This window comes from Ambystoma mexicanum, chromosome 3q (assembly GCF_040938575.1).
Source record: "Ambystoma mexicanum isolate Mex_15411 chromosome 3q, UKY_AmexF1_1, whole genome shotgun sequence".
Taxonomy (NCBI): domain Eukaryota; kingdom Metazoa; phylum Chordata; class Amphibia; order Caudata; family Ambystomatidae; genus Ambystoma; species Ambystoma mexicanum.
Genome location: NC_090926.1, coordinates 317,864,664 through 317,887,204, shown reverse-complemented (window position 1 = coordinate 317,887,204; position 22,541 = coordinate 317,864,664). Strand labels below are relative to the sequence as shown.

The 22,541-nt window shown below is 46.9% G+C and overlaps 1 protein-coding gene across 6 annotated transcripts in view; it reads left to right on the top strand.

Moving 5' to 3' along the window:
• PRPF40B (pre-mRNA processing factor 40 homolog B) overlaps window positions 1–22,541 on the top strand; it is a 1,091,929-nt gene that overhangs the window by 893,928 nt on the left and 175,460 nt on the right. For all 6 annotated transcript variants that reach the window (XM_069653885.1, XM_069653882.1, XM_069653883.1 and 3 more), the window contains one exon: window positions 21,258–21,391. In XM_069653885.1, the coding sequence (XP_069509986.1) occupies window positions 21,258–21,391 (134 nt within the window). The remainder of the gene's footprint in view (window positions 1–21,257; window positions 21,392–22,541) is intronic.

Below are 22,541 nucleotides of genomic sequence, written 5' to 3'. Positions count from 1 at the left end.
ATTACGAACCATCACACACACATGACTTCCATTACATTTCCCCACACGGATAAAAGGCGGAGCACGAGAGCACACTCTGAGCACGGCAAAGCACATGAGGAAACAGCAGTTCCAAGATGGCAGTTTAACGAGAGAAGAATTGCTGCAAAACAGAAGGGGGTCGCAAGGAGGGAAGTTCCCTTGACCTTTCCGACAAGGAACCGTTTCTTTCATGAAACCCTGAGAATAGAGAACATAGGGCCAGGAAATCAGGCTGGAGAATCCTGCATTGTGTTTCGGAGGTTCCGGGGCCCACCCGCGTCGATAATCAAGGCGAGGAGAATCGCCAGCTGCCGTGACACTGTCCTTGTCTCCTAGAACAAAGCAATGCCACAGCAAAACCAACACAGCCGGTGAGTTGGGGAGACTGATACAAGACTGAACTGTGTTGAAGCCAAGGTTGCAAACAGCAACATTGTATGGCGAGCGCTGGAACGAACATTGTTTGAAATGCGTGTGATAACCAGTAAAGTTGAACTGCAGATGAGTGATTGAACTTTGAAACCAAGAAACCAAGATACGATACCTTTGACACAGTGGTCCGGCACCGGGTGTGTGCTCAATCGAAGGTCTCTGTAAGGTATCCAGCTGAGATTTGACAAAAGTGAATGAGTGGCAAAGAATTGTGAGTTGAAGTGGTCCTGCGACGGGTCAAGCAAAATCCTGCGCACAGTCTTTGATGTTGATACAGTAAAGAAAGTTTATGGCAAAGTAGATAAAATTGGTCCGAGCCCGGCAGAGGGAGACTGAAGATTTTGTGTCAAAGTGGATCTGAGCCCGGCAGAGGGAGATCCAGGGTGAACAGTCAAACACTGAGAAATTGGATACAAGATAATCCTGAGAACATTGTGCAAAAGTGGATCCGAGCCCAGTGGAGGGGGGTCCGAGGTGAATAGTAAATCACCTAAGAAAATGGTGTACATGATGCCTTTGGCGAATGTGTGCTTAATAAATACACCTAACATAACATAACATGTGAAATACAAAAAGGAATGGAACTTTGTTTGTTGCATCAGGCCCTCTGAAAGAAGAGACTTTGAATGGCAAATAGACTTTGTCACAGAAGGCCATGATGTTGAAGCTTGAACTGCACCCTCGTGCTAGAGAAGCCAGAGACTGCGCTAAGCTTGAGTGTGCCACCTTGTCCCGAGCTCAAAACGTGAGGAAGAGAAGCCTACAGCTTCAATATCCTGACATATGGTTTCTTGAACATTATTCTTTTGCATAACATTGTTTCCCACACTATTTGTATTTAGAGGTAAGGATTGCCAATAGGTTTGTTAGTAGAGGCCCTTTAATTTTGACAAGACACCATTAGGACTGCATTATTATTATTTGATGGTCGTAGCTTGCTCCCATCTGTCATCCGCCACCACACTTGGCGTTTATATCCGCGTTGGCGACTCTGAGGTAGGAAGCCAAGCGGATAGTTCCGCCACGTCTTTTCCCCAGCGTAATTGCCGGTCTAGAGGTTTTTTCAACATGGCGACCGCTGGGAGGTACTTAGCTCCTCCTCTCCCAGCGGCCGTCGCGTTGCAACTCCCTGGCTGTGCGTTTCTTGCTTCCTTTGGGTCTAAACGCTAGAATTCCAGATCTCGGCCGTTTTGGCCACTCTTCGTTTTCTCACGGTCCGCCCCTTCTCTCAGCCTGTCTACCTTCTTTCCTCTCCTCTCCCCTTTGCCTTCACGCTCTTCTCTCTTCTCTTTCTCCCTTTACCCGCTGACTCTGCCCGGTTGCGGCTCTCACTCTGCGCCCACCCCCTCCTTCTGCCTTCCGGCTGCGGACTCCTTCTTTGCCGCTCCTGGCCCTGCGCAGCTCTTCGGAGGTAGGCGTTTGCCTGTGGCGGAACCCCAGCGGTATTGTGTCTCGTCTGAAATTCATCTGTTCGCTACCCCGCCTCAGTCTACTTCATTCAACTGCTTACCTTTCGAGGACTCCGAGACCTTCCTACTCCTGACAGGACACGCTACTCTGCTGCACATCTCGCCGAAGGGTTTTTTCTGCCTGTCAAGGCTTTTTCCCTTCGTTTACTGCCTGATCGCGGGAAGGGGGCCCCAGGACTGCTGTTTATCAGCACTCACTGTGGCTTCCTCCCGAGGTAGGCTCACGGCACACAAAAGAGAGAAGGACTACCTGTCTCACAGACAGCTACACCTGGAGGACTTGGAATCGGGTGAGGAGAGTGGGGAGGACCGAGGAGTGGAGGACTACAGCGAACAGGACACCATCTTTAGATTTAGGATTAGATGGGCGTTTTTCAAACCCAGTTGAAGTTCAATAAACACCCTTGAACTGTAGACACTTGTGTCTGTTTTACTGTTGATACCATGCCTTCCTTACATATGTTGTTAGAAGTGGGATCTGATTCAATTGACGAAAATCGAGAATTCATGCTGATAATCATTGTTCCACCAGAAGGACAAAATAGAATTGTTGAACTCCTTGACTCTGACCGTGTATCCACTCTTAAAGAGCTTTTGTTCTCTCAACTTCACGTCCCAACTGGTCAACAAGATTATTTGTTTTTCAAAACCCAGATGCTATTAGATATCGTTCCGCTGTCCCACTATAATATCCAACAGTGGGATTGAATAATCTTGAAAATCCGACCAGCTCACACCTTCATTCAATCTAGTGCTTTGAATCCCCCGTGCCCCGAACCTTTTTTTCCGGTACCAAGTCAGTTTCAGTCCCTGGTCCCTCAGGTTTGGAAATCAACTTATCTAAACCTTCCCCTCCATTGGAATCAGACTCGGAAGAGTCAGACGACTTTGAAACTCTTTCAGAGGAGTGGAGACTTGTTTCTTTTCTGACTAAAAAAATACTACGGAATAAATCCTTGCTCCACCAGAAGATATGGCCGACCTAGCAGCCATCGTGGCCCAGCTGGCCACCCATCAAATTCAGGCCGAAGTTAGGCTTCAAGAGAATTTAACGAAATTGGTTGAATTACATGCCAGACCCTGGTTACCTCAAGGGATATTACAGCTATAGGAGAAGATATAGGATATTTCTTTCTGAATTTTGAGTGGTTAGCCGAGCAATTAGGATGGGAAGAAAATGTAATTTTTTTTATCTATGACCTCTGCTAAAGGGTGAGCTACAGACCGCCTACCAGCTACTTAATCTTGCCCAGGGAGCTACCTTTATATCCATAAAAGAGGGGCTTCTTAAAAGGCTAGGCCAAACCTGTAACTTCTATCGGCAAAAGTTAAGGGCTTTTAGACTAAACCCTGGGGAAACCCCCTTTGAATTGGGGCTACGAATTAAAAATATCATCGCTCTTTGGATTAACCGCAAAACTGTGGAAGAATTGGTAGAAAGTATGACTCTAGAACAATTCACCAATTCTTTACCACCTTTTTTGCAAAAGGCAGCACGACAACTAAATTGACCTACCCTAGCCATGGCTATTGAAACTGCCCAAAACCACTCGGATGCAGCCAAACACTTCCACTCGGTACACCTATTTGAGGAGCAAAAAGATCCTAAACCTGCTCACTGCTCCCAACCCCAGGTATTAGATGGGGAGGCAGATACTATAAATCCAAGGAATGGAAATTGAAAGAAAGAATGGAAGGTTAAAAAACCAGACCCTAGGGGTAGAGAGTAAAGCAACAGGGAAGCAAACCATCTCCTCCTATTTGCTTTTCGTGTAGAGAAACCGGCTATCTGGCCAGACACTGTCCAAAAAATCTAAAGGAAGAACTTATGGAAATAGGTTGTCTAAAAGTGGAAAAGGGGGAAGAATCCGAAGAATATATGGAAACCTTCAGCATATGTTAATGTCAGTCTTCTGCTGACTTTACGTAAGAAAAAGGCCCTGGTAAACGGGAAACAAGTAAAAGCATTGATTGACTCAGGTAGCAAACAAACCGCCATAAGGGCCGATTTGGTTGTAACAGAAGACCTTGAGAATGCCATCATAGTTAGAATTACCTGTGTACTCCAAGACACCCGTTTAAATTAACATCAGTGGGAGTCATATCTGTATCATCAGCCATCATTCCTGGGCTCCCCGAAGAAGTAATTGTAGAAAGGGACTTCCCTGCGTTCTCTACTCTCTTTCAGGAACTTTCAGGAACTTCCAACTCCCCACAGAGAATTTATACCCCAGGACTATTGGCACTCTAACTGCTACTCCAAAACCTCTCCAGTGTGGGAATGGACGGAGACAGAGCCTCCTGAGCCTATGTTTCACCAAGATTCCTCCACGAGACATAGGGAGCACATAATTCCAGTGTCCCGCCCTTGATGCCAGTTTATGGGATACATTCAGGAGACAAATAGGAACACCTCGCCTCTACATGAACGGATAAAAAGAAACCTGTGGAATATGCGAGAGTCATCGGATATATTTCCCTCTTGGTACTTTCCAGTGTCTTCAAATCAAAGAACCTAGGCAAAGACCAAGTATATCCACCTCGCATAGGGGAAGGGCATGTGAGAAACCAGGATGTGTCTCACCCACTAGTCCCCAGGGATCTGTCATCCAGGTGGCCAGGACACAGCCATCGCTTTTGGATCCAGTTCCTGGGTGTGGACCAGTGCGGGAGGATCACCTGGATGAGGGGTTTTCGGGGAGTGGGAGTGGGACACCAGATGGTGAGACAACCTGCGATGAGGGAAAACAGACTAACACCAAGCCGTATACCTGCCATGTCCCAATACAATGGTCAGGCGAGGTCAGGCAATTACGGACCACCACACACACCTGACTCCCATTACACTTCCCGACACGGATAAAAGGCGGACGCACGAGAACACACTCTGAGCACGGCAAAGCACACAAGGAAACAGCAGTTCCAAGATGGCAGTTTAACGAGAGAAGAATCGCTGCAAAACAGAAGGGGGTCGCAAGGAGGGAAGTTCCCTTGACTTTTCCGACAAGGAACCGTTACTTTCAAGAAATCTCCAGAATAGAGAACGTAAGACCAAGAAACCAGGTTGACGAATCCTGCATTGTGTGTCAGAGGTTCCTGGGGCCCACCTGCGTCAATAATCAAGGCGGGGAGAATTGCCAGCTGCCGTGGTACTGTCCTTGGCTCGAAGAACAAAGCAACGCCACATCAAAATCAACAAAGCCGGTGAGTTGGGGAGACCGATACAAAACCGGTCTGTGTTGAAGCCAAGGTTGCAAGCAGCAACATTGTATGGCGAGTGCTGGAGCAAACATTGTTTGAAACGTGTGTGATAACCAACGCTAGTAAAGTTGAACTGCAAATGAGTGATTGAACTTTAAAACCAAGATACAATACATTTGACAGAGGCACCGCATGTGTGCTCAATCGAAGGTCTCTGTAAGGTATCCGGCTGAGAGTTGACAAAAGTGAAAGAGTGGCAAAGGATTGTGAATTGAAGTGGTCCTCACACGGGTCGAGCAAAATCCTGTGCACAATCGAAAGTCTTCGATTTTGATACAGTAAAGAATGTTAATAGCAAAGTAGACAAAGTTGGTCCGAGCCCGGCAGAGTGAGATCAGTTGAAAGCTTTGGGTTAAAGCAAGTTTGTGTTAAAGTAGATAAATTGGTATGAGCCCGGCAGAGAGAGACTGACGATTTTGTGTCTAAGTGGATCTGAACCTGGCAGAGGGTGATTCAGGGGGAACAGTGAATCACCTAAGAAAATTGTGGATTGAACTGCACCCACTTGCTAGAGAAGCCAGAGACTGTGCTAAGCTTGAATGTTCCACCTTGTCCCGTGCTGAAAACATGGTGAAGGTAAGCCTACGGCTTGAATATCCTGACATGATTTCTTGAACACTATTCTTTTGCATAACATTTTTTCCCACACTATTTGTATTCAGAGGTAAGGATTGGCAATAGGTTTAATAGTATAGGCCCTTTAATTTTGACAAGACACCACTAGGACTGCGCTATCATTATTTCATGGTCGTAGCTTGCTCCCATCTTTAGATTTAGGATCATATAGGTGTTTTTTAACCCCAATTAAAATTCAATTAACACCCTTGATCTGTGGTCACTTGTGTCTGTTTTACTGTTGATACCATGCCTTCCTTACATCCTATAGACCTTAGAACACTTACCTGAAACTCTGCCTAAAATGAACTTTACAGGTGCTTACTTGGATATTTATATTTTTCCTGGGTTCCCTCTGGCTCATTGAAGTTTTAGGTCCAAAGACTGGAATTTAGCATTTGCCCTTTTAAATGTATTTTATAAGGTCTTGCGTCTCACTCCTTTCATTGTGAAATAATTGGTTACATTGTAGCACTGCAAGGTTTTGTTGTATCACTTTTTCAAAGGAGCCTAATATGCTGTCACTATCAGCCTAAACGTATTCTTGTCATTGGGTGCCATTTCTGCATCTATCCCTCTAGGTCTATATGTTAATGTATAGTGTTCATTTGGATCAATCATGGCACTGTCTGCCAGATGGTCAGGAATACTATGACTGTTTGTGCGGCAACTTGGGTACTGGCCATGACAATGAAAATGTAATTTTTTCCAGTGTCTAGGTTCCCTGGTCACTTCCCCTCATCCTTAGACTAGCAGTACAGTGCCCCTAACTGGATAGTGGAATTCCATGTTAGCAGTACTTAATCTTTTATAACGCACTTAATACCGGGGAGTAGTCTGTAAGCGCAGGACCAGGATTCAAACCTGTGTTGCCCCTGAGCTAACCTCCCAGTGTGGAATGAGTCTTAACTGTAATTATTTTTAATATATAGACTGATTCCATCATGATCTGTGTCTGCTTAAAGTACTGACTTCAATGATACCAGTGTGGGGTGTTTTCTTTGATTAACTGTGTAGACTAAATGCACTCACTTACCAGACCTTCTTCTCTCCGGAAGTGAAGGCTGAGTGCTTTGACGTTGCTAGTCCCTTTAGAAAGGTTTGGCTTCCCTTTTGGTTGGATTTGTTATTCTTTCTTAGGGTAGATGCTTGCACATCCCTCACCAGAGGGCTGTGTAGGCTATGTAACAATATGCCTTCAGGGATCTACAACATTTGGCTCTCTAGAAGTTTTGGACTACAGATGCCATCAGCCCTATACCATAGGATCATGTTATGTTCTCCAGCATGGGGTCTGGCATGGATTTGCATGCTCATGAATATTCCCTGTCGTCAGGCTGGAAATCCTCAGTAAAAGAAAAACAGTTTCACTTTCACTTAAAAACTGTATTTCTCCTTTAAACCAATCACTGTCCTCTGGGTCAACTGCCCCTATCCAATGACAGTCCTCCCCCTAAGCCCTCCTCTGGCAGCCATCTTCCTATTTTTACTGCACGCTTCAGTGTTGGGAGTCCTCGAGTTTGCACTCCAAGCTATTGGTAGGTTTGTTCTTGTTTTTGACAGAAAAAGTTCTATTTTTGTTTCAAAGAAGCCTTTGTGCCCTTTTCATCATCTGCCGACAGCGGGGATCCGTTGTCAGTGAATTTCTGTGCCCCTCAAGGGTGAAGATCGTCAAAGATTCTACAAGGCCTTTGGGCCGACTTCGCGCCCTCTGACCATGATGGAGGAGAAGAAGGAGGGAAGATCCCTATTCAAGCCCTGCACCAAATGCGGGCTATGGAATGTGTTTGTGGAGGACAAACACCTAGAATGCCTCTACTGCCTCCACCCGGACCACAAGGAGGTAGAGTGCGAGATTTGCCGTGGTTTTTCAAAGAAAACTTTGCAGGACAATCACAACAGGCTGGCGGCATGGCTTAACGCTAAGGCCTCTGACCTGTGCCCATGCAGGGTCATGCCTCACCCAGGACCGGCCAGTCTGAGGAGCGGTCTTCTAAGTCCTTTGAGGGCACCTCATCCGTGGGGGCCCAAGACAAGGCCAAGAGCCGCAAGTCCAAGTCCACCGGGTTCATCGCAGAAGCGGGTCCCAAAGTGGATAGGACGCGATCAACATCACCTTCCGCCTCCATTGCCAGCCTACCATCGAACTCCTCGTCAAAGAGGGAGTCATCTGCCCCAGCTAAACTATGTGAGAAATCTGAGAAGCTGCGGATGGAGGAGAAGAAGGCCAAATAACCCAAGAAGGTCCAACGGCATAGGCTAAGACCTCGTCGGTGACACCGTTAACGATTGCTACTGCCACAGCAGGTAAGGGCACTGATCCTGCGAGGGTAGCTCCCACTGCTCAGAAGTTGTCCCTACCCCCAAGGTGCAACACCACCACAGTGACTTTGGCAAAGTCTGCAGGCAGGCCAGAAGGTGTGAAACTATCTCAGACCCTGGTTCAAGACCCTCGGGGCAAAGGGGCAGGCAAGTAGACCCCGAAACAGCCCTCCCACACTGTCGCCCAAGTCATGGAAGTCTTGTCCACGGATGATGAGGATCAGGAGTCCTTACACACAGTCGACAAGGACGTTAAAGAGGAGGATGATGGCACAGGGCCTAGTTTTCCTGTTCTGCCTGCTTAGCCGAGGGACGTTTCCTTGGATATTCTGTCGACTCTGCACACCTTGGGGTCAGAGATCCAGAGGAGGATGCCTCCGGCTCTGGTACCTGTGGTCCCCCAGTTCCCCAATCAGCCTCAAACGAAGAAGAGGAAGTTCAGTCCCGTCTCCCCCAGCAGACCCAGACAAGGATACAGGGACACTGATACGGCCACAACGACGGATGATGACGAAAGCATTGTCGCGGCGGACGGTGAATCGCTGCATTTGGATGCACCACACAGGGTGACCCCATCAGATGAAGTGGGATCGTTCCACTCCATGATCGCTAGAGCCTCTGAGCTTTTCCAGCTTGTGCCTGAGGATACCAAGAAGGAGGGCTTCTTGCATCATAGGCTCGATGCCAAGAGGAAAACGATCATGGTGGTGCCCTTTCTGGACAATGTCCGGGAGGAGGGCTTGGCCCTCATGAAGAACCTTTGCACGGCTCCAGCCAAGCAGGATAGGCTGGAGAAGAAGTATAGGCTACTGACTCCGCACACAAGTGCCTGAGATAGCACCTGTCACCGGGTTCGGTGGTATCGGCAGCCGCAGGAAGCTGTTGGCCAACCCATCCTTGTCGTCTTCGGTCCCCGCGGACAGCGAGGGGAAAAGGATGGATGCCATGGGAAAGAAGGTGATTTACAGCGCAGCATCCACTATCAAGGCGGCAAACGTGCTTGCGATCCTGGCCTGGTACGACAGGGAGCTGAGGTACAAACTGGGACTGTTTCTTGAAGCCCTCCCCGACAATAAGAAGATGGAGGCAATTGCTCTTTTCCAGGAAGGGGAAGTGGCGTCGGATCATGCCATCACAGTGGCATTGGACGTCACCGACACAGGATTCCGGCAGATGGGGAACAGTGTCTGTCTTCATCGCCATCTTTGTGCCAAGGTTGGATGAAAGCCACTACCTTCCATCAGGAGGTCCAGGCGAAGGTGCTGGACATGCCCTTGGACGGAGAGAATTTGTTTGGAAATGTCATTGACAAGTCCCTCCAGACCATCAAAACGAAAACGGCCCGTTCCCTGGGCACTCTCCAGCAGCACTGTTCTTCTTTTTGCTTTCGAGCAGGTCTCCAAAAGGTTTCTCGACATCATACCATTAACCTTCCAGACCCACAATTTAGGAAGCCTACAGAAGCCGTTGTGAGGCCTACGGTAGTGGAGGACAGCGTCGCTGTAGCCCGCAAGGCAGGATGCTGGCGCCGATACAAGCCTGAACCGACCGGAATGTCGGGCCTCCACCCGTGCACCCCGGTGGGAGGCCGGCTGACGAGGTTTGTCAGCGAGTGGAGAAAGATCACCACTGACAGATGGTTGCTGGATGCTCTTGCCCAAGGACACACCCTGGTGTTTCAACGCAGGTGTCCATGGATCCCACTGGTTACCTGGCAGAAGCAGCACATCCCTCAGCTCCTGGAGGAGGTAGGGGCCATGCTGCAAAAAGGGGCAATAGAGCTAGTTCTCCAATGGCTGCGAGGTTCCAGAGTCTGTTCCAGATACTTTCTGGTCAGAAAGAAGATGTGGGGGCTGGAGGCCCATCCTAGACCTGCGACGTCTCAACAAATATCTAAAGTCCAAAAAGTTCAGGATGGTCACGTTGCAACATGTGCTCGGGCCAACTGGAAAAATTAGACTTCTTGACTTAATGGACCTGGAGGACGCCTATTTTCACGTCCCCATTCACAAGAAACATCGAAGGTTTCTACGTTTCGTAGTGCAGGGACAGCACTACCAGTTCATGGCTCTTCCTTCTGGCTTGAAGTCGGCCTCCAGGGTTCTCACGAAATGCCTGGCACTGGTGGCGGCCCATCTGCGTTTACAGGTCATACATGTATACCCGTACCTGGATGACTGGTTGATTCGCGCCCGCTCGAGGGAGCTGGCCAACGGACACATGTAGACGACCGTCCGGTTACTGACGGATCTGGGATTCCCCGTCAACTTTCCATAGTCCTGCTTAATGCAATCGCCGAATGCGCTGTTCCCAGGCACCAGACTAAATACAGTGGCTTGCCTGGCATCGCCCTCGGAGGAGAGGATAGCAGCCATTCAAGGGAAGGTGCAATGGCTGTCATCGACGAAGACGGCCATGGTGCAGGCCATCAAGTCTTTACTGGGCATGATGTCCTACATATACCTTGCCCAGCTCTGCAGGTTGCAAATGCGACCCGTACAGGAATTCCTGGACGCGTGCTGGATACAGTCGTCCTGAAGCTTATGGACACAATCCCTCTCGACAACGAGTTCCCTCGGGCGATAGGATGGTGGGGCGTCCGCTCAACCATCGCCCAGGGCATGGGATTTGAAACCCCCCCCAATACCAGGAGATGGTCACCACGGACGCTTTACTGGAAGGCTGGGGAGCCCACACAGGATGTCTACACGCCAGAGGCTTGTGGCTGCTGGAGGAGAAAGATCTCCATATCAACATCCTGGAGCTACGGGCAGTGTTCTGGGTCCTTAAGTCGTTCCTTCCATCTCTGAAGGGCAAGGTGTTGAGGATCTTCACGGACAACACCGGCACAATGTTCTACATTAGGAAATGGGGCCACTCGATCCCTGGCACTTTCCAAGGAAGCTCAGGACTTGTGGCCCTGGGCCGCCGGACAAGGGATGTTCCTCGTCCCTCTTAGCGCGAGTCAAGAACACGATCACAGACTCCCTCAGCAGGGAACTGCGCTTCTGCCACGAGTGAGAACTTCGGCAGGATCAAGTGGACCGCCTCTTCGTCAAGCGGGACAGGCCCCAGATCGATCTATTTGCGACGGCAGCAAACTCCAAATGCCAGAAGTTTGCCAGCAGATTGCACCAACCGAGGAGCCTGGGGGACGCGTTCTCCTTCCTGTGGGAAGGTCTGTTTCTGTACGTGTTTCCTCCATTCCCTCTCCTGCTACAAGTCATCACCACACTCAGACAGTGTCAATGCAGGATTATACTCACCGCCGTGGCATGGCTGAGGCATATTTGGTACCTGGACCTGCTCAGCCTGTCAGCGTAGCCTCCGGTCTAACTGCCGGTGGTTCCGGATCTTCTCACCAGAGAAGGAGGCGCAATCTTGCATCACGACCCAGGATCGCTAGACCTGAGGGCTTGGCTCCGGCAGCCCTAGAGTTTGGAGGAAACGACTTGCCAGCGGACTGCAGCTAGGTCCTCACCAAAGCCAGGCCATCATCGACCTTGAAGTGGTACGGTCAAAAGTAGAAGCGTTTCGCTACGTGGTGTCGGTCACAGAACATGACCCCTTTGAAGGTCATGGCACCACAGATCCGGCCATACTTGCTATCCTTGGCCAAGGACGGACTGGCACATGCCTCCATCAAGGTACATATGGCTGCTATCTCCTGCTACACCAGGTCACCAGGAAGATCTTCACTTTGTTCCCACTGACTCGTCAAGGAGTTTCTGAAAGGACTTTTCAGCTCTTTCCCGCCAGTGAAGCCTCCTGCCCCGGCGTGGGAACTCAACATGGTTCTGGCCCTGATCAGGTCTCTCTCATAGAAGACCGCTTTCCTTGTCTCCATTACCATTGCCAGAAGAGTAGGTGAGAACCAGGCCCTTTCCTGAAAGCAACCGTACCTGACTTTCCACAAATCAGGGGTGGTTCTCCGTATGCACCCCTCCTTCATGCCGAAGGTTCTGTCTGAATTCGACCTCAACAAGCCTTTGTTGTTATCTGTTTTTTTCCCCAAACCTTTGTCACCGGCGGAAAGAACCTTGCACTCGCTGGACGTTGCTCATGCCCTGAAGATCTACGTGACACGCACAGAGAGTTTTCAGAAGACTTCACTGCTGTTCGTGAACTTTGGTGCTGTGAACCCGGCTGCATCACGCACTGTCATCAGTTGGCAAACCGACCGCTGCCCGTTCGCCCAAGATCCCACTCCACCAGAGTGATCGATGCGACAACGGTGTTCCTGTCTAGTGTGCCTGTGCTCGACATCTGCAGGGCTGCTACTTAGAGGTCCACGCACACCTTCACGAAATTCTAGTGCATCGACAGGGGTTCCAGGGAAGAGTCCAGAGTCAACCAAGCAGTGCTACGCAGCCTGGTTGCTTGAGGTGAGTCTGTACCAGGGGTAAGTGTAATTTCTTCTTTTCGCACTGACATTCTTCCTAGAGAAAATAAATATGCTACTGGATAAAGAAATCTGGAAAATCCAGTTGAAATACATGGAGACCCCAAAAAAAAAACACTCTAAATAAACAGAAGCCTTGCCCCGTCACTGGACTGTATCAAGTAGAGCATAAGACAGACAGAAAGCAAGCAAGAAATTGCTATTTGTTAAATGAAACAGACACTATCAGAGCGCAGATTGGAAAGGTTATAGCAACAAGAGGAAATCGATAACTCTTCATTGGTCATTTTTTTTTCCTTTTCTTTTAGCTCAACTGTGGATAGTTGAATTGTGCTTATTTTTTGACCACAGATATGAATTCGTTTTCGTTTCTTTTACCTTTCGAATCTGTCTTGTTCGTATTGCTATACCTTGTTTTGCTTGGATTTTTAATGTGGATTCCAACATGATGTTCATTGTTTTTTTATTTTAAAAAAAGTTCGTAATAAACAGAATTTTAATTAAAAAATAATTGGATTTGAAATGTTTCTACTTTATATGAAAAACAAACGTGGGATGTTTAGCAGCAGAAGCCCCCACAAAAATGGAATCTGCAATGGAGAAATGAAGATATTCTTGAAATGATACAGCGACTGAAAGGGTTGCGGGCTCCAAGGCCTGATGGTCTAGCCAATGCGGGCCCTAAAACAAGATCCTGAGGCTTGGGCAAACATGATGGGGCAACTGTTGAGGTTGATTAACAAACTAAACCAGATCCCGCTTTCTTGGAGGAAAGCTACTCTCATTCCAATCTTCAAACAGGGGGCACGCGATGAGCCTACCAATTATCGGCCCATAGCTTTACTTGACCTCTTGGGCAAACTATTCGCCTCGTTTCTCTTGAAGAAATTGAAGGAATGGGCCAGACAAAACAACCGATTGGCAACAAGACAGACAGGCTTTACTGCTAATGTAGGCACTAACATCAATCTTTTGGCTCTGAATTTGATCAAACATGAAGCTTTGTCAACAAAGTCTACTGTATATGCAAGCTTCATCGATCTCACCATGGCATTTGATTCCATAAATAAACAGAAATGATGGTCCAAACTATTAGCGTTGAAGTGTCCAGCAGAGCTAATCGAGCCTTTAAAACATTTGTATTCAAATACGTCAATCACAGTCAAACCCTCAAAAGATGGTGTGACAACCTCAGCAATCAAAACATGGAATGGCCTGAAACAGGATTGTCTATTGGCCGCCACTCTGTATAGCTTATTTACAGCAGACCTCGGAGATAACATCAAAGATCCTGCTCTTAATCCACCAAAAATTAACTCTGTTCCAACACCGGTGCTAATCTATGCAGATTACATCATACTTATGGACAAAACAAGTTCTGGACTAAAAGTGAGTCTGCAGAAAATGGAAGAATATATGGCCCTTAATGGCTTAAATTTCAATGCAAAGAAAACGAAATATATGACCTTGACAAAGCAGCATCCAAAGAAAAAAAAGCTACATCAATTTCGAATTGATGGCAAAATAGTGGAAGAAGTGGCCACTTTTAAATATCTAGGAGTCCTAATCAATCAATTCAAGAACGAGAACGAATGGGCAACTGACATAGAAGGGAAAACGCAGTTAATTGCAATGCAGGGATGTCTGCTTCATAGAAAATGTGTAAAAAATTTTATGAAACCACTAATCACCTATTATCGTCAAAAGGTGATCCCCATCACCTATGGGAGCGAAGCCATGTTGGGTGCAGACAATATAAATTAGCAAAAACGGGAAGCCATATTCTGGTGGAAAATCCTGCGGTTACCAACACATTTTTTGATGCCCGAATAAGGCATGAAATCGCAACGCAGTCCTTGGACTCTGTAGTCCGGTGGAAGCAATTCAATCTTCTGCGAAAAATGCTCGTTGATGAATACTACGTAGTACGAATGATGTAATGAACAATACTAAATTGAAACTGTGGATTAACCAATTGAAGGAGAAACTGATAAATGAAGACATTTCCTTAGAAATGTTAATACACCGCCCCCAACATGCCAAAGTAAAGCTGCAAAGGAAGGACTGGCTGAAGACATGCAAAGACAAATCAAAGTACGCCATGACCATCCATTGCGATGCTGATTTAAGAGCCATCAATGAGCCGCCTTTATATTTACGGTTATTTCCAGACCCAAAAGTTTGAGATTTATTTTTGAAGATCCGACTGAATATACTTCCGACACATGAAAGGTTAACTGAAATTAGGCAAATACCACTCTCAGAAAGTCACTGTCGTTTTTGTATGGTTCTAGATGTCCCTAAAACATTGCATCATTTAATTATGGTTTGTCTGGCGCTTGACCATAAGAGAGCCCTGTTTGGTACTTTTTTTGGAATTGCAACTTATCAATTAGACCCTGACTCGAGATGGGATCAGTTGTTGAGTGGTCAAGACAAAAAATCAATTTTTACGCTCACGCAATTAATTTCTAACATATTAGACCTGGACAGGAAACGGTCTAATGAGTCTAGCTAACGATTGGCTACAGAGAGACCTGGGATGATGATGCTGAGCTTCTTTGTTTTTTTTTTGGTCTTCTGTTGTCAGTATCGCTTTGTGATATATTATTTGGTTTTAAGAAAATTGATCCGTATGATGTGTGGAAATGAAAAGTTTATATATAAACTATATCATTTTAAATAAATAAAAATAACAATAATTTAAAAAAAAGTAATTTCTTCTGTTGAGCCTTGCCACCTCCCGTGGTTGTGTCATGTTGTACTGCTATATAATCGTTATTCATGAGCATGTGAATCCATGCCAGACCCCATGCTGAAGAAGGTTTAAGTTACTTACCTGCAACTATTGTTCTCCAGCATGGGTCTGGCATGGATTCACATGCGAACCGTCCCTCAAACCCCTCTGCGGCTCTTTTTGGTCATACTGCCACTTTACGTGCTTACCAAATCTGAAGATGGCTTCCAGAGGAGGGGCTTAGGGAGAGGACTGCCATTGGATGGGGCCAGTATGTCCCCGAGGACAGTGATTGGTTTAAAGGAGAAATACAGTTTTTAAGTGAAAGTTAAACTGTTTTTTCTTTTACCCAGTATTCCCAGCCTGACGACAGGGAATATTCATGAGCATGTGAATCCATGCCAGACCATGCTCGAGAACAATAGTTACAGGTAAGTAACTTAAACCTTATCTTAGATTTGTATAGCGCCTCCTGCCGTAGTTATGGCGTTGAAGTGCTTTGCCTGTCAGAGAGGGAAAGGAGAAGTATGATAGAACATGCAGTAGTGGTAAGGAGGAGCAAAGTCAGTTAGATAGTTGGGATGAGGGCACAGGTTAGATAATATTGTTAGGAATGCATGAGAAGGAAAAGGTGGTGGAGCTATGTGTACAATTAGACCGAATGTATTGTGGGGGCATGTCTGGATTTACTCAACTCATGGTGAGCATGGGCATGTTGAAGCCATGCCCATAAAACACAGATGGATAGCAAAGCCTGTCTACTTACTTCCCTAGGTCCCCAACAACATTTGGGAAGAGTTGTATGTCAGAAATCCTAATTTGAAGTTTGCAAAAGTTATGTTTAAGGAAGGAGTAGGCACCACCACTAATGTACAATTATGCTTTTCTCTGTTGAATAATGTATAGGAGCATCACACACAACCCAACAAAGTACCGTCAGGTAAATAAAATCCTAAATGTGACAAAAGAAACTCTCTTTGGTACTGTGTGCTCAACAATTTGGTAAAGCAACCAGTCAATTTATATAAAGTTGTTATGATGAATAAAACAAAACACTGCAAAATCTATTTAGTTCAAAAACTCTGTAGTGATGTAATATGCAGTGACACAGAAGGAAAAACAGCCAATCTGATTGAAGCAGACTGATTGAATTCAGTTTGGCCAATACATTTCAGAAAGATTCCTTCCTCAGGACCAATCTGTAATACAATAAGGATACACATAAAAGAACAGCAACAGCAGAATTAAAGTCTGACTGATGCAAATTGTATTTGTGCTAACCATGTGCAAATATGTATAGCTCAAAACATACCTGTCTGCCTGTATTACTAAACTAGCTGCATCTGCATGAGGAATATAGGAAAACCAAAACAATTAAGTGAATTCAGGCTGAATCCTAACTTCAGGAGCATCATATAGGGCAACCATCTGAGGAATACAAGCATCAATAAGAGAAGGAAATAGCACCTTTGTCACATAATGAACCTGTTAAAAACCCCTATTCTGGAGGCATAAAACAATAGAAAATATATTGGTGAAGTTGTGCTGCACAAACAATCAGAATATGTAGGTAATTTATGCAGAAAAATTAAATGGACTTACGCAGTGCAGTGAGACTTAACAGTCTGATACATGGGAACCATTGACATCCCTAAGTATCTATAACCATCGAGGCCGGCAAGCACCTCAACACACTTCTTAAATCTGATTGACTCTAGAATGCTATAATGAACCCGACGGAGGGATACTAAGTGAAAGCAAGGGAAAGTGAATCCCGCATTTTGTTAAAGTGACTGAACCGTGGTGTAAAGACAAAGGTGAACCCAACGAATGGGGTATCACGAGGAAGCTGGGGAAGAGAGGAATCTCGTGTGGTAAGAGCTTGGGAAAGTCTTGTGATGCCAAGCCAAAGACATGGTACCTCATTACGAGTCCAGCGGTAACCGAGCCGGAGAAACCGGCATGTTACCGCCGGACTCGTATTACCATTTCGTCTCCGTGATTACCGGGGCATTACCACCCCGGTGACCTGGGAATTCTGGAGGCGGAATTCTGTAAGTCCCCATTCCCATAGGACTCCATGGGGATGGGGACCATGGAAACACTGGTTTCATCTCTGACAGAGCCGGTGTTTCCATGTCCGCCTGCAGGCGGGTGGTGTTAAACCCGCCAGGTCAGACCTGGTGGGAGTGACACCTCCCGCCTGCAGGACTCCTAATCAGCTGGTCCAGCCGGCTGATTAGGAGTCGGTTTTACCACCACCGTTCTTTCCGGACCGGCAGGGTCGTAATGAGGCCCATTGATTCAAGGGATCCTGCCTTTTCTGAAGAGACTGCTTCCTGATGCCTATACAGTCAAGGGGTGCTCACAGTCTTGCCACTGTTCCACCTCGTCCCATGATGTACAGTGGGGAAGGGAGTACACTAGTTCAGCAGTTCTGAACTATCGAAACCCTTTTGGACATTGCAGTTTGCACTACACTCTTTTGTTATGCATATCATTGTCCCACACCTTTTTGTTATATAGGGTAAGGATTTGGCAAAAGGTTTATTAGTATAGGCTATTTTGTTTTGACACAACACCACTAGGACAGCTTTTTCTTTACTTTGATGGTTGTAGCTTTGGCGTTTTTCTCACCCTTATACTGTTTAATAAACACCCTTGGATTATACTCCTTGTGTCAGTCGTGCTTCTGATAACCATGCCTCCTTACAGCACGGAGGGCGTCCTTTCTTCTTTCTTGCTCCTTCGCAACTCCAGCTGCTCTCTTTCTCCACCCCGGAGGCTCCCACTTCTGTGGCAGCCTAACTGCTCAACTCGGCCTGGGCTACGCAGGTCCTCTGGAACATCGGCTGGCGTACTGGCTTCATTTCAGGTCCTACCATGGCTGCCTCCGCACGAGAAGCGTCCCCCGCTGGTCTCTCCCACACAGGTCTCCCGGTTGCTCCCCTTGCTGCTTCCTGGTCTCTCTTTATTCACCTGCAAACCCTTGATAGGTTGCAGGTGTTGACTCTCAATTGGGCTTGTCTGACTATCATTAAATGTACAGGCCTGACCCTTAAAGCACTCTACAGGCATCTTCTTCGTCCCAGTACTAGAGAGGTGCAATGGGGTTTTAGTGTTCATCACTCCTAGTCGCCTCTTCCTCGTCCCAGTACTATCAGAGGTAAAATGTGGGAAAAGGAGAGGAGAGGTTTTACAGTGGCCTATAAAGGTCGGGGATGTATTAGGGTGGTCCTCAATAGGAAAAGGGGGTGTACCATGTCTCGCCTACCTCACCCTTAACCCCTCTCTTCTTCACCCTATTTATGGTGTTTCTGGATTGGTTATATTTTCTGTCATTTTCTTGGTCAGCGGCGGCCCAGGGATACCCCATAACTGCTTGTGGGATCGAGGATTCTTCATAAAAAGGGAGATACAAACTACTGTGTCTCACCTGAAGCCATATCATCCCCAAACTCCAAGGACCCTCAACCAAGGTGATCCTCCCTCGCTTCTCCACCTCAAGGGTCAGGATCCAAATGTGATGGTCTTTCCCTGGCCAGCTAAGAAGAAGACCCAAGGGCAGTAGATGTGGGAATGCCCTCAGGTTTCTCATAGGTGACACATTGCATTCACAGCTCCTCGGCTTTATTCCTCTCCTGATTTCAGTGCTCTATATACCTGGATGTAGTATGCTTTATTCTTCACATTTAGTATTCCACCTGATTTTGAACTGCCCTAACATATGTTAAAGTGGTATGTTTCAGCCACGAAACATGCTATCTACCGCTGCCCCAATTTCACCCTTTGAATGCACAATCTTAAAGAATAATATTAACACTACCCACCCTCTGTTATGTAATGTAATATGGCATTTGTATAGCGCCTATTCCCATTGGTATGGCCTCAAATCGCTGTGGGTTGAACGCCCTTGGAGGATCAAAGTCTCTGGTATGGGAGATTCATCAGAGGAGTTTAGAATGTGTGTGGTAGGCAGAGGTGGCGAAGTCTCTGATAGCGACCCTGGTCGAGCTGGCTTGTGGATGAGTGTTGAGATGTTGTCAGGAGGGTATGCAAGTCCAGGAGACTGATTATGTGTCCAGCTAGACTGAATTTTTGTTTTGGGACTTAGCTGCATTCTAATAGCAGAGGTGCTTGCGATGTATCTTCACGTGACATATGATTGCAGGTTAGTGCGTTTGGGTGGAAGTACCAGCATGTCCCGGTTGGTTTCTTGTTTCGCCGGCCTATCGCTGATCCTATCTTGCGGTCTGCTTGGGTCCTTTCTCTGCGTTGCTCAATACATTTTTGAGAGACTAATTTTTGCTGCCTCTGCCTATCTGACAGGGCTTAAATTGACACGAGGGGTGGAATGGGTTTGTCAGGACGCAGGAGCAAGGTGATCTTCTAAGCAGGAGATGCTAAGGGGAATCACGTTCCATGTTGTGGGTGTTTGGATGGAAAAGGAGGGCACCCTATTCCGATTGATTTAATGGGAGAGATGACCAGTAGGAGTGCAATGCTTGATCTCAGGTTTCTGTTGGGTTTGTAAGGGGTGAGCTTGTGCTGTAGGTATTCTGGGCCTGTCTTGTGCAGAGGAGGTGGGTGATGAACATAGCTTTGAAAGCGGACCTTTGCCCAACAGGGAGCCAGTGCAGCACCTGGAGGGCAGGTGTGATGTACCCTCTGGGACCAAGGGCTAGGAGGCGCCTAACTGCAGTGTTTTGGACCCTTTGGAGTTTTCTGCATTGAGATGCAGGGGTGCCTAAGTAAAAAGAGTTAGCATAATCTAGGCGAGAGAGGACGATGGTTGTGATTACTGTGACTTTGTGAGGTTAGGAGAGGAAAGGGAAGACGTTTTGGAGAATGCAAAGGTGTAGACAGCACGATTTAGACACAGAGTGGATGTGGTGTAAAAGTGTCAGATCTGCATCGATGGTACATCCCAGGTTCTTTACTGAATTGGATGTAGCTGGAGGAGGGTCTAGAGAGGACTGCCAAGAGGGGGCTGGGGGAAGAGGGCAGTCTTTCCATAGATCGTGATTTTGCTTTTCCAGGGTTGGCAAGGAGGTGGTTAGCTATCATTCAGTGGTCAATTTCTATTAGGCATGAAGAGAGGTCATGAGGGCCGAAGGATGAGGTATTGGGGTTCTTGAAGAAGATCTGGGTGTCATCTGTGTAGTTGTAGCAGGTTGGGCCATGTGAGCGAATAAGAGCAGAGAGGGCGCTCAGGTAGAGGTTGAGGAGTAGGGGTATAGAAAGGCACCCTGAGGTACTCCATTGGTAACAGGTTGAGGGCTAGAGGAGAACTGAGGAATGTGGATAATTTGTGATCAGTTGGAGAGTAAGGAGGATAGCCACATTAGTCTTGTATCCTTGATGCCCAGCGAGTGGAGTCTGTCCATGAGGGTGCAGTGGTCAATAGTGTCAAAAGCCACTAAGAGGTTGAGGAGGATAAGTGCGGCACAGCCTTCCAAGTCTGTAACTCTTTTAAGGTCATCCCAGATGGGCATGATTCGGTTCCTCGTAGGGGTCTGAATCTGGATTGGACAGGGTCGAGGAGGTTGTGTTCAGTGAAGAGACAAAGCTGGGAGTGGCTGTTCAGTCACTTGTTATCACACTCGGTTGATTCCAGCTTCCCAGAGAGATCTAGCATTCAATGCCTGTTGCAATGTCTGTTGCATTCAATGCTAGATCTCTCGGGGAAGTTGGAATCAACCAAGTGTTATAACAAGTGACCAAACAGCCTACTCCCAGGTTTGTCTCTTCACCGAACCAGGTCGATTCACTCATCTTTACTGCTTCTCGTTCTCACTTCCCTACCCCTGCACCTTCAAGCAGTGTTACATTTTATTCATACTAATCTAGGACAATGCAAGGATTAGTGCCAACCAGTGTTCTGCTCACCTCCACCATTTCATTTTGGCTAGATTTTATATTTGCAGAGCCAATCCAGAGGACCCCCCCCTGCATGTGTCGCCTTACGCATCGTCATTTCTCTTCCTTATTATTCTAGATATGGATAAGGAAGATGCTCTAATCTGCTTCGAAGAGCATATCCGAGCCCTGGAGAAGGAAGAAGAAGAGGAGAAGGAGAAAACAAGACTGCGTGAAAGGCGTCAGCAGCGTAAGAACAGAGAATCCTTCCAGGTGATCTCCTAATCCCAATGCCCCACTGCTGGCGATCCCTTCCATTGCACAGCTACCCCTGCTACCTGACGTACAGTTCACAAATGTTTTTCAAACTGCATTAAAGGAAACATTTTAGTCATTTTTCCCTGAATATTCTAGGAGGGTATCAATTTAATATTCTAATGCCAGTCCTAGAATATTTGAGGAATGGTTTTCATTTCGGAGCTCACGATGTGGATCTACATCAAGTCCCTAGGGTAGGGCTTTTAAGAGAATCCTTAAAACAAGTGGGACTGCAGCCCTCTTCCCGCACTGCCTAAAAAAGTGACCTCCCCCCATGGGTGATATTCCCAATGCCACATAAGGTTTTCCCATGCCATGATGCACACTCCATGTAATTGCTGCCATATCATTACTCCAGAATAGATGACCTCCCTGCCCCACTGGTCCAGCACATGCAATATCCCAATTACATTTCCTCAGTGTAGTTGAACATCCATAATCCCACTGTGTTGGGAAATCGTACTGTCCCAGTCATTACATAGTTGGACACGGTCCAGGCAATCGCTCTTTCAATAGTTTCCAGTGCAGAATGTTCTCATACTGCAGCCCCATGCAGATGATCACTCAGATCTGACTTCACCACCCACACAGATGATACTTTGTATCTGCCCCTGTGAGGTAATCCCCGAGTTACAATACTTTCAGTGCAAGTTATTTTCCTCCACACAACTTCCACAGGAAGGACCTCCACATGCTTTTGCCTCCAGCACAGCTGATGACACCCATCTCTCTGCTATCAATACTGGTAATTTAGCTGAAAGAACTGCATTCACAGCAGGTTTTTTACCTCATCCTACATTTGGTTCACTCCCACATCTCACAACTCCTATTCAAAGGATCCCATCCTACTGCCTCAAAAGATGACACTACACGGCCTCCACACTTCCACTGAACAGCACACCCCCCCTTGCACAAGTGATGTCCCTCCTACTACAGTTTATATAGTATTTGGTTGTGTAGAAGATCTTCCAGATTTATTTACAGACAATTTGCCCTGTTCCTCAGACCCCTACCTCATCCCCTACGTACCCACTGAACATATTGGTCTCCAGTTCCCTCTGTAAGTAGAGGCTGCTACACAGCCTCTAGTTTCCTAACACTACCT